The following is a 14,904-nucleotide window of genomic DNA, read 5'->3' on the forward strand; positions in this document are numbered from 1 at the left end:
CTGATGATGCTTTTATTTTTCCTCTCTCTCTTTCCATCACACTCATCAATGCAAACACAATTACACAGGCATGTGGGGGGAGAGAGAGAGAGAGAGAGAGAGAGAGAGAGAGAGAGAGAGAGAGAGAATAAAAGAGCCTCTTTGCAAAAGCATTTTTCTGGACCAGACTAAATGCTGCTCAGAGGGAGGGAGAACAGGGGAAAGGAAGGAGAGATAGAAGCCACCTAGCTACTTTTCCTCCCCTTTAAGGCTGCCTGGTTACGGTCCTGGGAAAGAAAACCCCTGCATTCCTCCCCTTTAATTCGGCTTATTGTTAACCCACCCGGAGCAGCAAATCCTCACAGACCTGTAGGAGCTGGAGTGGGAGCACCAGGAGCACGACTTCTTTCTGAGTCCCTGGGTAAGAGGAGCCTGCTTCTTTTCTTGATCTTAGGAGGTTCCTTGCTTAGTGGGGGGCAGGTGGCTCCTAGAGAGTGGGTTTGAAGAGCCACTTCCATGAGCAACTTGGGCGTTGATTTCAGCCTCAGGTCCAGTGTTGCCTGATTCCTGTGGTGCCCAGGGTAAGTTGTGGCTGCCTTGGAAAAGAAGTCTGAATGAGATCCGGGTGGGACCCCGGTGGGGGGCCTCTGGACACCACTTCAGGGCTGGCTGGAGTGGGAGAACCGTTTGCACTCTGGGCAGGAAAAGGGGAGCCCCGTGTCTGTCTATGTCCCTCCTCTCCTCAATGCCTGCTGCAGGCTGCATTCCGGGGGACAACCCTCAGGGCTCTGTGCCTGGGGGGGGGGCAGTCCATCTGCAGGGTGTCGGGACCCCCAGCATGCGGCACCCCTGCCTCCTGCACAGCCTTCATCTCTTAACCTCTCTGACCCCAGCTGTCAAGCCGGGCAATGCCCAGTCTGCCTACCTGTCTGGGTTGTGGTGAGGATTAGAGCAACCAGTGGGTTAAAAGGAGGTTTGTGAACAGCCTGTGGCTCTGCAAAGCCAAGGAAGGGAAGCCAGCCTCGGCCCCCCTGGTAGGGTCCAGGGACCGGCTCCAGCTCGCGTCCTTGGCGGCATAGGATGCAGAACTCAGCCACCCGGGGCGGGCGGGCAGGAGGAATTGCTCTCCTTCACCTTCCCCCGGGGCAGGGGGCGGGGTGCACCCACCTCCCTCCTGTCTTTGAACTTCCCCAGTTGAGTCCTCAGGTAAAGATGCTAAAAGGAGGTCTGGATTCACCCCCACCACCCCCATCCCCGCTGTGGCCCCTTCGCTGCACGTAACTTTGACGCACAAACCTTAACCCTGAGGCTCCCGGAGGGAGGCGCTGCCAGGGCTGGCGCTGGTCTGGCTGCCGTGCATGGCTGGCCGGCTGCTTGCTCTGGAGCCAGATAAATTGATGATGAGAAAAATCGCTGAGGAGAGTCCAGAGGGTCAAGCAGGTTCCGTCTTGGGTAAGGAGATGATCTTTCCCAGGCCAGAGGCTGGAGACAGAGCCTGGCCCGGCAGGGCTACTGACCCAAGCTTAACCAGGGCCAAAGAGGAGACCCAACAGGCCATCACACAGAGTGCTTAGTAATACCGGGTGTGGGACCCCACTTCACGGTGGATGGTGTGCTTTCTCTTAATTATCTTTAGGGCGAGTCCAGCGGGCTGGTGAAAGAAGTATGATTTCTCCTTTTATAGAGGAGATCACTGAGACTCAGAGAGGTTAAGCGGTTTGCCTGGGTTGCAAAGCTTGATGAGAGTAGCATTTGAGCCTAGATCTTCTGATATAATCAGTGACCTTTCCATGATGCTGCAGATAGCTAGGTGTGGGGGAGGAGGGTATGGAGGGGAGAGGGGAGAGGGGGGGCACTCTTTAGGAAAGGGGGCAAAACTTTGGGGAAGAAGCTTCAGGTTAGAGACCAGGTTTGGGCCAGATCAGACGCTGGTTCCACAGTAGATGCCTCGGGCCCCAGCCTCAGTGCTAAGAACTCTGAGTTTTCTGGGGATGCAGCCTTTCCCAGATCATCCAAGCCCTGTGGGGTGGGGGGTGGGGGGTGGGGGGGGCGGTGAGAACCATCAGGTTTGGGAGTGCAAGCAAGCATCCTAAGAATGAGGGTGGTGTGAGACCCAACAGTCACCACCAGGAAAGAGGCAACAGGTTGGGTGGTAGGGGGACTAGGCAAGGGTTGCTGTTGCCTCTGACGGACTGTCATTTACCATCTGCTTGATTTGGGGCATTTTGCTGAATGTGTCTACCCATCAGGATTCCAGCTATGGGGTTAATGACACCTACCATGCAAGGCTGCCCTGTGCATTCAAGATAATGCTGAAGTGCCTAGCGCAGTGCCCCACCCAGGCGATCCGCGCGCAGGACTGGAGCAGTTGTGGGTGGGACTGACAAGAATCCCTCTCTAAGAGGAGAGCGCCTCCCTCGCCCCCTCTCTCCCGCACGCACGCACGCACATGGCCATAAATAAATTGCCACATGGAGTGCCTGCGAGGGCTGGGGCCCCGCCGCAGCCTGCCCGAGCCTGGAGTGAATGAGCTGCAGGATGAATGAGAGAGGTGGAGCGGCTGCGTGTGGCACTACAACTGCAGGAGCGCCTGCCTGCACGGTCAATGTCAGGGGCTGGGGCTGGGGCTAGGCGGCTGCCAAAAGGAACGCAAGTCCGTGCGGGCCAGCGGGGCCGCAGGGGCTGTGATGATTGTCAAACCGGTGTCCTCGGAGGGAAGGCTGGTAACACAGAGCTTCTTGCCCCAGCGGATGTGAGCTCAGCCTGTGCTGCCTCTGCGCCCCTTCCCCAGGGGGAGATCCCTTCTCTCACCTTCCAGAAGGCGGAAGGTGCAGGAGAAGGCCTGGCTGGGGCGGTGTACAGTCAATAGCCCCACGGCTGTTCAAAGGAGGCGCCTCTTGCATGGGAGTTAAGCTCAAAGGCAGCGTGTGGCAGACACAGGCAAAACTACTACCCTTGAAAACTCCTTAGAAAGGGGCCGGGGTGGAGATGAGCATATTGCCCATAAAAAAAAATTAAAAAAAAATTCCAACACCAGCAGTGTTTCCTACAGTGTTGCAACAGATCGCTGTTTTCTTGGTTGAGTACCAGATGAAGTAGTCGGTTTGCATTTCAGGGCCGTGAGGTATGAGAATGTATATAGCTTGAAACACTTCGGAATCACAGTGAGAAGAGATGCTGCTCACGCTGTGAGAGGCATGTGGGAGCCAAGACCAGCTGAGGGAATAGCATTCTCAGCTCCTGTCCTCGCTCGCCCCTATTTAAAATTTTATTTGTTTCCCTCTCTCTCTCCGTGTGCTTGGTGTGGGCCCACGGCCTAGCCCGTGAGAGGGTGCGGGTGCTTTCAAGCCCGCTGATGGACTGCGCATCGTAGGAAAGCCAAGAAATAGACAGAGGTCCTTATTCCCTTCTGCAGACGAGGACACGGAGACCCACTGTGGTTAGAAGCACATTAAGAACAAGTAGCTACCCCGGTCATTGTGACTCAGTTGCTTGGGCATCATCCTGGAGACCAAGGCGTTGCCAGTTTGATTCCCAATCAGGGCACATGCCCAGGTTTCAGGCTCAATCCCCAGTGGGGGTCATGCAGGAGGCAGCCAATCAATGTCTCACTCTCACCTCTCTCTCTCTCTCTCTCCCCCCCCCTCCCTTCCTTATAATAATAAGTAGCACCCCCTGCTCTCTCCAGTGACTCCTATGTGTCACTCAGTGAAGCCGGGGGAATGTTCCTGGCTTCCTAGATGCGAGGCACACAGTGCACCTTAAGCAACACATGGATTCTGGCTTGTCACCGCAGCGGAAGGAATCTGGTTACACTTAAATGTGGGTTTGAGCCTGAAATAAACTGCAGGAGGCAATTGAGAAAGGTCCTTCCTCAGTGATTTTGCAAACAGAAACTGGCAAGCAGAGTTGGCCTTTGAGATGGCAGGGTTCGTGGGAGGGCTGGGGATGGAGTCCGTGCTGCTGTGAAGTGCTGTCCAGCCAGAAGGCCCCAGGAGGCTGTAGGGTCCGGGATCTGAGCTCTGGCCAGCTGACCAGCCACTGGAGTGGCATCCCATGAATGGGAAGCAGGTGCTGACAGCTCACACACACCCAGCCACGTGCCTGTGACTCGGTGAGGGGACAGGTCTTTGAGGGATGACAGCAGGCTACTGGAAAAGCCACATACTGCTCAAACAAATGGAGGATCATGGAGCAGTAGAGATGGCCTAGTCCCCGTTTTCCAAAGTCAGCTCTGAGCAATTCTAAATTCCCCTGGAGGCTAGTAGGTATTGCAAAAGGAAAGACTTTTGCAGCCTAGTAAATTTGGGGGGTGCCAGGATAAATAGCATGAAGCAAGTATCTGTAATAGTCCCCAGAACCTTTTTAATAAGCTAATGTGCATCATTAAAGACACCTGCTGAAGAGGCAGAACATCCACTTTGCTCAGAATCTCCTGGGACTAATAACATTCTAAAAAGCAAACTTCAGGGAAACTTAATCCACTCCTATCTCTTCACCAAGAGGAGCGGTGGAAGCCCAGAGATGTGCAGTGATCTGCCTGGGGCTGCACAGCTCCTCGGTGCCAAGTCAAGACTGCAGCCGGAACTTGAGTTCTGCCTAGTGCAGTGATGGCGAACCTATGACACGCGTGTCAGAGGTGACACGCGAACTCATTTTTTTGGTTGATTTTTCTTTGTTAAATGACATTTAAATATATAAAATAAACATCAAAAATATGTCTTTGTTTTACTATGGTTGCAAATATCAAAAAATTTCTATATGTGACACGGCACCAGAGTTAAGTTAGGGTTTTTCAAAATGCTGACACGCCGAGCTCAAAAGGTTCGCCATCACTGGTCTAGTGCCTCTCAATCCAGAGCATGATGGAAAGTCCAGGAAATGGTGGGGCCTGGGCAAGAAAACAGCCCAGATTTAGCCTTACAGGCCCTTTATAGCCAGAGTGCCCCAGCCTGGAGGCAGACAGCACATTCTTTGTTTTGTTTCGTTTCGTTTTGTTTTTGTTAATCCTTACCAGAAGATATTTTTCCCATTGATTTTTAGATGGAGGGGAGGGTGAGAGGGGGAGAGAGAAACAGAGAGAGATAGAAACATTAATGTGAGAGAGACACATAGATTGGTTGGCTCCCCCACACACCCGGACCAGGGCCGGGATCGAACCTGCAATCCAGGCATGTGCCCTTGACCGGGAGCTGAACCCACACAGAGCGTGTGTGGGCTGACACTCTGATTACGGAGCCATGCCAGCCAGGGCCGACAGCACATTCTTATGACAGATGATCCAACTGATAACCTCCCCCTTAAGACCTGCAGGCCTTTCTGAGTCATGATACAAAGAAATGGAAAACTGTGGAAACACAAGGCAGTCTTAGGGTGGCCTGACTCCTCTGAGGTGAGTGAAAGGGCCATATGGTCCCTCAGGAAGGCTCCGGGGCCTGCTCACCATGCCCCCGGAGAGCACCAGGGAAGGCAGGCTGCCTCTTCCTGTAGGTGGAGCTGAGCGCCGTGACCTGTGGGTGGAAGGCTGCAGAGTTGCTGCTCAAAGATCCTCTCCTTCCTTGTCCCCATCTCTTAGTGTGTTGTGACCAGTCTGGGAACTGGACTGTGGATCTGGTAACACATTGCATTGAGTTAAATTAAATTGAATGCCTCTGGATTAAAACCGGATGCCCCCAAGACTCTGGGATATCTTATCCGGAGGGGTGACACTCATAAGCAATGAGCTCAGCTGATTGATTTAATAAGCAGAGTCCTAAGTGGCTGTGACTCAAAATAGGAAACTTTTGATAAGGAGGTTACATGGAACAAGGCAGGCAGGAGTGAGGGTCCAGAGAGAGGCTCCAGGGCCATGTGGGGCCCCAGGTGGCCTGGCACCTTCAGAGGATGGTGATGACAATGAGGCAGCCACCAAAGATAAGCTTATCTGCCTTACAGTTCTCTCTGGGAGCCTGGGAAGGAGAGAAGGGCAGGGGTGACCCACGGAAAACGCGTGTAAAGGACGCCTGCCTCCTGGGCTCCCAGCCCAGGATCTCTCACCAGCACCTCACACATACCGGGCTGGATGGCACAGCCTGTTCCCAGAAGCTCAGAAAGGCCTGCTCAGAGGCAGTGTCCACCCCCAAGATCGTGCGTCCTGCCCTTCAGGAAGAACTTTTCCCTCTGGAGCCTCCTCCCAGCTGTGGAATCTTCCCCCCAGAAATCAAGAAGACCATCCAAAACATACGACTGAGTACTAAGTAGCTGGAGCCAGGCGCTGAGCTAGGCCCAAGGGAGACAGGGAAATGGACCAGGTCTTGGTCCGTATGGAGTTGATTTCTAGTGAGGCTATGAGCTCAAACAAACAAACAGGAGAATTTCCTATTGCCAGACGTGTTACAGAAGACCGGCTCAGGCTGACACTATAGAGGAACTTTGGGGGGGCGGGGGAGATGACTCTAGATAGAATGGTCAGGGGGGTGGGCCTCTTCAAGTGGCCCAGGGGGTTCTGCTGACCAAGAACTGGACCTAGAGCCCAGCTGTCTGTCCCAGAAGTGATGATGATGGCAAAGAAGGCAAGTCAATTCTGCCCTCTCTGCTGCTATGCCTTAGGCAGGGTCTCATGGCGAGAGCTTAGAGAGGAGGTCCCACCGCCTGCCCTTCCCAGGGTGCAGGGCTCCCTGCTGCTGTTCCTCACTGGAGCAATATCAAGACTACATCCCCGCCCCCTTCAACATCTGTCTGAAGTCCAATTCCTGTGCAAAGCAACCCCTGATCAAGCCCCCCTCCCCACCCCAGCTCCACCCCCGGGATCTGCTCCTCACTCCACTCATGTAACAAATATGGGCCAGACCCTGAGTATGTCCCAGTCTCAGTACCAGGCGCTAGAGATTCCAAAATGAGGAATGCATGGCCTCTGCCCTTTAAGCGCTCGCATGCTGGTGAGGGAAACCCACATGTAAGCAGTCAGCTACAGTCAACCTCTGAACCATTTTGGCCCTGACCCAACGTGCTCATTCATTTGCCAACTCCCATCCACTGGTCTGTGTTCTTAGGCATTTATTTATATGCCTCTTCTTGGTCTTTTCAACTTGTTTCTAAATACTTCCCAGGGTAACCTCATGTCATAAAAAATGTCTATATTTAGTCCAGTGGGTATACAGAAGGTACTCCATAAATGCATGTCGAATGAAGGGGTGTTACCTCCACAACCCAAAGATGGTCCCATGTAATGAGGTCATTTCCTTTGCCAGGACCATTCTGCAGAACATTCTGAAGGGCCTGGCCCTGTTGGGGAGTGAGGGGCCCGAACCAGCCCCGAATGCCAGCGTCCGCGTCTCCTGAGCTGCACGGGGAAATCAGCTCTAAATCTCAGAGAAGCCTCCAGTGGCTGTTGTGGTGCTTCGGAGCCCAATAGAAATTATTGCAGAAACAGAGAGGTGGGGAGCACTTTGGAAACAAATGAGAGCAATAGTGGAGCTTCGACCTTTTCAGAATTTGTTTTATTTCCCTCTGAAAGGCCTTGAGGTTTCTCTGCGGCTAAGCAGGGGCGGGAATGAAGCAGGGGTTCAGGTCTGGCCCGGACTTTTTCATGTAGCTCTAAATTGTTAGCATTGAGTGTATGGGAGGAGGGGTGGGCGGGAAAGATGTTTTCTTTATAGCCTAACTTAGGCTAAGCATACTATGTTTTAAGAAGCTATTTAAAAGAGATGGGAAAGAAGGAACAGCGAGTACCGATCTGCTAATGAGGTGGTAATGCCTCCTGGAGAGCAAGCAGACAGTCATTCCATGGGGGATACACCAGGGGGAGTGACGACCGCCCACCTGAAGGCCTCAAGTGGAAAGAAGGCTTTTGATTGGCTCCCTACCTGGAAAAACTGTCTGTCTGCAGCCCTGTTCTTTGGAAGGGGAAAGAGACAGAGAAAGACACACACACACACTGGCCCTGTTGATCCGGTTCCTTTTAACGCCCACCCTATGTTCCCACATGTTTCCAGACTTCTCAGCTACAGTATGTCTACACGGTAGGAAGCGTTTGGCCCAAGCCCAGATGCCAACCGCTCTGATAAGTGGAAGCTGCTAGATCTGGGGCTAAGAATCTACAGAATCATATCTGGCTAAAGATAGCCCTCTTGTAATATTTCATCTTCCTCAAAGTAGTCTCTGCCAATCAGGGTCCCTTTGTCTCCACCTTGCGGACTGCCCTCAAAGTCCAGGGTGAGGCCTCCCCTGGCCAGTGCTGTGGACCCTCTGGGCTGCCACAAGCCAAAAGGAGCAAGTCAACAAATGAGCCCAAAGTTGCCAGCACGAGCCACCAGATCTACACTTGGCTGTTTCAAATGTGTTTTTTCATAATTATATAGCCAGGTTGCAAATTTACACACTATATTAAAATGTGCAAAGAAATTATAGATTCTTTATTTCTTATAAAATCTTATGCCCAGCCGGTGTGGTTCAGTGGTTGAGCATCAACCTATGAACCAGGATGTCACAGTTTGATTCTCGTCAGGGCACATGCCCAGGTTCGGTCCCCAGTGTGGGGCATGCAGGAGGCAGCCAATCAATGATTCTCTCTCATCGTTGATGTTTCTGTCTCTCTCTCTCTCTCTCCCTCTCTCTTCCTCTCTAAAATCAATAAGAATATATTTTAAAGAAAATAAATCCTACCTCGCCAGGCAGCAAAAAGGAAATAGGAAACTTCACATTTGAACTTGTCCATTATAACATCTCAGATTTAATAAAGAGTCTCATGTAGCCCTTTATAAAGTGTCTCTCAGGAAAACACAGCCTTGGATGGCCTTTCCTCCTCCTGTTCTAGTTCAAGGTGGCATTTCCGTTATTCGGCACTCGATCTAGTTTTAGTATGGGAGAGGGGGGCATCCGACTTGCCAGGGACCTCAAATCCCAGCTGTCTAGGATCTTGTCAGAAGCTGACTAGTGGCCTCTGAGGTGTGACTGGTCTCATCTGGCCCATGGAATGTCATGCTGACACCCTCCCCTGAAGGCCCTGATCCCAGCCATTTGCTGTCACCTGAGACTCCCTGATTATAGTCAGTCTCTTCATCCAGACCCCAGGTGACATCCCCTTTAGCAGCAATATATCCCCTCACCAGGGCCATGGGCAGAGGGGAGCTGATAAATGTTTTGTTTGTTTGCTTCTTTGTGTTTTGATAATGCTTAACATCTAGTTCTTGGAGGGTGAGGGGAAGAGTGGGGGAAAACCCTGATTGTAGCATTTGCCTGTTTCCATGGTGCAAATACTCCCAGGATGGCTAACAACATGAGGCTACTAAGCATGGGGCCGAGAACAGACATGCACAGCCAGCTGTCATGAGGTGGTACAAGCTGGCCCTGGGCTACTTCTGCAGATCATTCGACTCCATCTTGCTCAGCTTCTCCCTCTAGGTCTGCCCCATAAGTACGTTCTGACCTCTCAGATGTGGCTGCAGCCAGGGTTGCCCCTAGGCTTACGGTCTCCCACCAGTGGGGCCCTGGGAAGCCCACCCATCTGTTCCTGGTTGGATGTTAGCAAAGATGTGCTTCTGACAACTACACCCGCTGTCTCCCCATCTCCTTCCCAGGATCCACTCGGGCCCAAAGTAGCAGTCTTTCCACGCCTTGTCCTCTCTGGCAAGGACCTCACTTGTGTCACAATCTTCTTATTCCCAGGGTCTAAGCCTCACAGTTATGTCTAATGGCACAAGGGGTTTCCTTCTATGCTATAGAACCTATTTTATGGCATAAGTCCTCCAAATGGGGCTGACCAGGAATGAAAAACCATCAACTTAATATCCCCCACATAATATCTCTGTTACAACTGTTTAATACAGGTGAGACAATATGCTAATATTCTTCACCATAACCAGAAGGGGTGTTGTCCCCATTTTACAGATGAGTTAATGGTCTCAACAAGGTCATTAACCTGCTGAAGGCAATTTAACTAGTAACTAGTGGAGATAGGATTTAAACTCAGGTTGACCTCCAAACCTATGCTCTTTATCTAATGCTAAACTGTGTAGGCACAAACTTTATCTTTCTTCTACAGTTATTAGAAGGCCCCATGGATTTTACTGGCATTTTTTTTATTGAGGAAGGGGGGACATTGCCTGAGACACACAGCCACTAGACATACTTTCCTCTTTCTCTGTCAGGCCCAAGAAGTTTGTGGGAGAAGAGTGCTGGCAGAAATGTGTCTCACCCACCACCCACAGAAACTCAGGACCGCTTTGTGCAGCTGTACTAGGATAGCTAGGGCAGAGCACCCAAAGGAACAGAGTCCCGACCCCGCTCCCCCAATCACACCCCAAGAACATGAATCTCTCTAGTAATGATGACCTCAGAAAGGGTACCATCATCCCAGAATGTTCCTACCAGAAGCATAAGAGTCAATCTAGACTCCTCTTACCCCACCATAGACACATCACCTGGTATCGTAGAAAACTGGACCCCCGGAATATATCCCAGGTCCACCCACTTCCCTCCTTCCCTACCACCATGGTCCCAGCCACTCTCATCGCTCTCGTAGGTTTCTGCCCGTGCCTATTCTCCATGGGCCAATCCCTGCCCCATCCACTCCATTCTCCATAGAGCAGCTAGAGTGAGCTCTTCAAAACCTCAGCGGTCTAATTTAGCTCTCCTGCTAAAAACCCTTCAATATCTCCCAGTCTCACTGAGAAGAAATTCCAATATCTAATGAAATCTGTAAGGCCTTCTAAGGTCTGCCCTATGCCCGCCTCTCCCTGCCACCACTGCGCCATGCCATGCAGAGTTTCGTCTGCTCCAGCTACACGTCTCTTCAGTCCTTGGGGCTCTTTCCCCCCTGAGGACTTTCACATTCCAGTCCTTCTACCAAAACGCCCCTTCCCACACTCCGTGTTTGACTGGCTTCTTCACAAACTTCTGATCTCACCTGAAATATGACCTGCTCCCAGAGGCCTCCCCTGACCTTGCTCTAAAGAAGACCTGCTCTGTTGGTCTCTATTCCAAGCCCGGGGTTTTGTTCTTCTGTGGTTTCCCACACTGTGCACACGTTAGTCCACTTGCTCGTTGCCCGTCTCAAGCCTGCCAGCCCCAGGGAAGCTGTGTTTTTCATCAGGACATAGCCAGCTCCTGACGCGGCATAGGTGTCGACCGTTGAATGCCTGTGGTAACTCCAGAACTCTGATATTAAAGTTAGGACCTGATTCAGTTCAGATTCTAATGAATAGCTATTTCCCAGCACTGTGCGAGATACTGTGGGAGTTGCAGAGGGAACACAGTGCTCATTCATCGAGCATCCATGTGTTTCACCCATAACAGGCAGGAATAGGAAGGGTTGTGGATGTGGGAATGGGGATGGTTGTGGATGTGGGAATGGGAATGGTTGTGGATGTGGGAATGGGAATGGTTGTGGATGTGGGAATGGGGATAGTTGGGGATGTGGGAATGGGGATGGTTGGGGATGTGGGAATAGGAATGGTTGGGGGTTGGGGGAGGTAGCAGAGTTGGGATAATAGAAAAGGAAGTTGGGCTGACTCAGCAATGTGAATAAATACCTTGGGGATCACCTGGTAACACAGGAAATGCCTTAGCTCAGCCCAGGTGGATAAAGCCAAGTTCATCTAGGCATATACACAAAATAAGAGTTCCCACCACAGACTAGAGTAGACACTCAGAGCCCAGCCAGCGTGGCTCAGCGGTTGAGTGTCAACCTGTGAACCAGGAGGTCATGGTTTGATTCCAGGTCAGGGCATATGCCCAGGTGGTGGGCTCCATCCCCAATGGGGGAGGGGGGACAGGTGAACAGGAGGCAGCCGATCTATGATTCTCTCTCATCCTTGATGTTTCTATCTCCCTCTCCCTTCCTCTCTGAAATCAATAACAATATAAATTCTTTTTACAACTTCTCCCATTTTATTTGAGAAACAAGCTGAGCTGACCCTTTCTTCCCCTCCTCAAACAAAGCATCCCCGGAAGCTTCAACTCTGGAGGCGATGGGCCGGAAGGAAGAAGATGACTGCAGCTCCTGGAAGAAACAGACGACCAATATCCGGAAAACCTTCATCTTCATGGAGGTGCTGGGATCGTGAGTGCGGGGCTGGGGGACGAGGGAGTGGCTGGGGCACCTCCTGGTGGGGGGGGGGGGAGCCTGGGAAGGAGTAGTTCCAGGCCAGCAGGGACTGATCAATCGGGACATCATCTCAGCAGCTCCAAGGGACCGAGGGAGGTGGAGTAGGGGCCTGTGGCGGAGAGGAGGGAAGGTCCCTTGGGATAATACAGAGGGGGTTTCGTACACTGGAGCCCCCAGGGAAAAGGCCCCTCCCCAGCTTCTGTCTCCTGCCCTGCTCCCAGGGACCCTGCCTATGTCCATAGCTGCCACAGCCCTTGGGTCCTCATCCTGGTCGGAGGAAAGAGACTTTCTGGAGCACTTCTGGGGGTTCAGTGACCCTAGCACCTCCCTGGGCCTCCTCACCCAGCTCCTTCATCTCCCCAGCAGTGAAAGGGCAACCCCACTGTCTGCTGGAGATGGAAGAAAACGTGCTTTGCAGGCTAAGCGCGGATGGGTTCACACACCTGGATCAGCTCCGCACCCCGCCATCGTCTCTGCTCCCTGGCTAAGTGCTGTGTTGGGAAAATAAAGTCACGCTGCAGCCCACACTCCCGCCAGCCCCCGGGGTGTCTATGCCTCTGCCCCTTGACAATGATTACACGGCTGGTGGAGCAGAGCCGGCTCAGCTGCAGCTGACGCTCCGCTTGGCCCAGGCTGGGAGCACCTCCGGGCCACCAGCCCCATCGCCTCAGAACCCCAGCTGGTCAGCTAATTAGTCTGGGCTAATTGGCCCCGGGGCCTGGGGCAGTGAGGGGCAGTGAGTGCGCTGTCCATGTAAGCAAGCCCTGCCTTTGGCCAGCCTGGCCTAAGTTTAGCTCCCTCTGCCTTGGCTAGGAGGCAGTGACCTCGGACAGCGAGGGCTGGCCACACTCACCGTAGACACAGGAGCTGGCTGGGTCCTGAGAGCAGGCCTCTGGCCCTCCCGCCCAGGCCAGGGCTGGGCTCTGTGCACACAGAAGGGTCTCAGCGGCGGTGCCGGTCATCAAAGCATGGGCCCTCCATGAAGGGCCTTTGCCAAGACGGGGGTGGCTGGAGAGGGGACTTTTGGCAGAAGAGAGAAGAACAAGACTCGTGAGTGAATCTGGAACGGTTTGCTGAGCAGCCCAAAAATCAAGAGGAGGGAGAAGGATGCCTGGGTGGACAGAGCTTACTCACCGTCTGCCCAGGCTTGGGCGGTAGGACTATCAGAAGACAGTCACGCTGCCACGTGGCGCTGGGAGACCTGCCGCAGCAGCTTCTAAACCCAGCACATCAGAGCCACTGGAGCTTAACCCTAACTGATAACTGCGAAAATGCTTAAGGAAAGGGGACATAATCATTCAGTTCAACATCAACATACCCCCCTCCTACGTTCAACAGTTGTTAACACTTCACTATATTTCTTTTACACACACACACACACACACACACACACACTTGTAGTCTGGTTGCAAGCATCATCACACATCGCTTCCGAATCCTTCTGCCTGTATCTCCTAAGAATAAAGGCATTTTCTTCCACATCCACAATATCATGTTCACCCTCAAAAAATAATTTGCTATTATCTTAGCCCACGCAATTTTTTGAAAAGAAAAGAAAAAAAAATACAGATTCCTGGACCCAGCGATTTGGGAAGACAGAAACCCAGCAGCCAGGAATCTATATTTTAAGTGTTTCCAGTGGCTCTCACGGATCCAGCCCCCACACTGATTTGGGGCAACCGGGAGGACAAGACAGGGTCAAGTCACTGCTTAGCAGCTAGGGCTGAGGAGAAGCTAAGGGCAAGCACCTCTAGGTGCTCAGGAGGGGGACAGGCAGCCTGGGCTGCAGACCCCATGACTGACCCAGGGGAGGCGCTGTGGGGAGGGGAGCAGGAAGCAGAGCAGACTCCCCCATAGGGGATGCACCAGAATCCCAGGCCAAAGGCCTCTTCTCTCCAGTCTTCGGCTCCTCTGCAACAACCCAGCAGGGAGAACAGGCTTTTGCTAAATCTGCCCAGACACCACCCACAATTCCAGGGTCCTGGGACAACTGTAGGGACCCTGGGCACAGCTAGTCTGTAGCAGGAGGTCTGTCACCCAAGATCCAGACCGCCTCCTTTCACTGCCCAGGAAAACATTTTTTCTCCTTGGCCCCTGCCCCCACCTCTGGCAGCACCCGGGCTCCCAGCAGGAGTGGAGAGCTAGAGCAGGAAATGCAAACCAGAACGCTTGAAGCCATTACTCCTGGCTCCGAAGGCGCTGCCTGTCTTGCCTCTTGACCCGAACAACCTTGACTGCTCGAAACTAGCTCTCTGCTCCCCAATCTGACAGCCTGACAGATGGCACAATTAAGTCTCCCAATCCCTCTCCTCTGTCACACACGCATGCATGTGCACACACACACAAACACACACACTCACACACACACAAACACTCTCACACACACACAAACACGCACACACATACTCACACACACAAACACACACACACAGTAGAAAGCAGCCAGAGGCAGAAGAGCAATAACATCACTTCAGATTGCCACGACAGGTGCCACGGACACACACCTTGATGTAAATGACACCCCAGGAAGGCCTCAATTTGATCTCATTGCACAAGAGGACCCAGAGCGGGTGTCAGCTCTGAAATTGGGCGATCATTCATGTGTGGTTGTAGAGGTAAAGGTGAAAGAAGCACTCAGGTTAGACCCTACAAAGTCACGGCTGTGAAGGCCACGTTTCTCACCTCTCTCCTTTTATGAATAAGGAAAGTGGCATCTCACCCCTATCTGCTGCTCCCCACCTCCATGCTCTTTCTCATGCTTCTTCCCCACCCCCAGCTGAAACATCATTTTCAAATGTTTCTCTCCCTGCACTCCCCTACTGGACTAACTCTCATTCATT

The 14,904-nt window shown here is 52.5% G+C and overlaps 1 protein-coding gene across 1 annotated transcript in view; it reads left to right on the top strand.

Moving 5' to 3' along the window:
• Window positions 1–304: 304 nt before the first annotated feature.
• The window catches only part of CAMK1G (calcium/calmodulin dependent protein kinase IG), a 29,423-nt gene continuing 14,823 nt past the window's right edge, over window positions 305–14,904 (top strand). The window contains exons 1-2 of the mRNA XM_059673767.1: window positions 305–400; window positions 11,899–12,019. Of these exons, the coding sequence (XP_059529750.1) occupies window positions 11,928–12,019 (92 nt within the window). The 5' untranslated portion in view covers window positions 305–400; window positions 11,899–11,927. The remainder of the gene's footprint in view (window positions 401–11,898; window positions 12,020–14,904) is intronic.

This window comes from Myotis daubentonii, chromosome 18 (genome assembly GCF_963259705.1).
Source record: "Myotis daubentonii chromosome 18, mMyoDau2.1, whole genome shotgun sequence".
NCBI classification, from domain to species: domain Eukaryota; kingdom Metazoa; phylum Chordata; class Mammalia; order Chiroptera; family Vespertilionidae; genus Myotis; species Myotis daubentonii.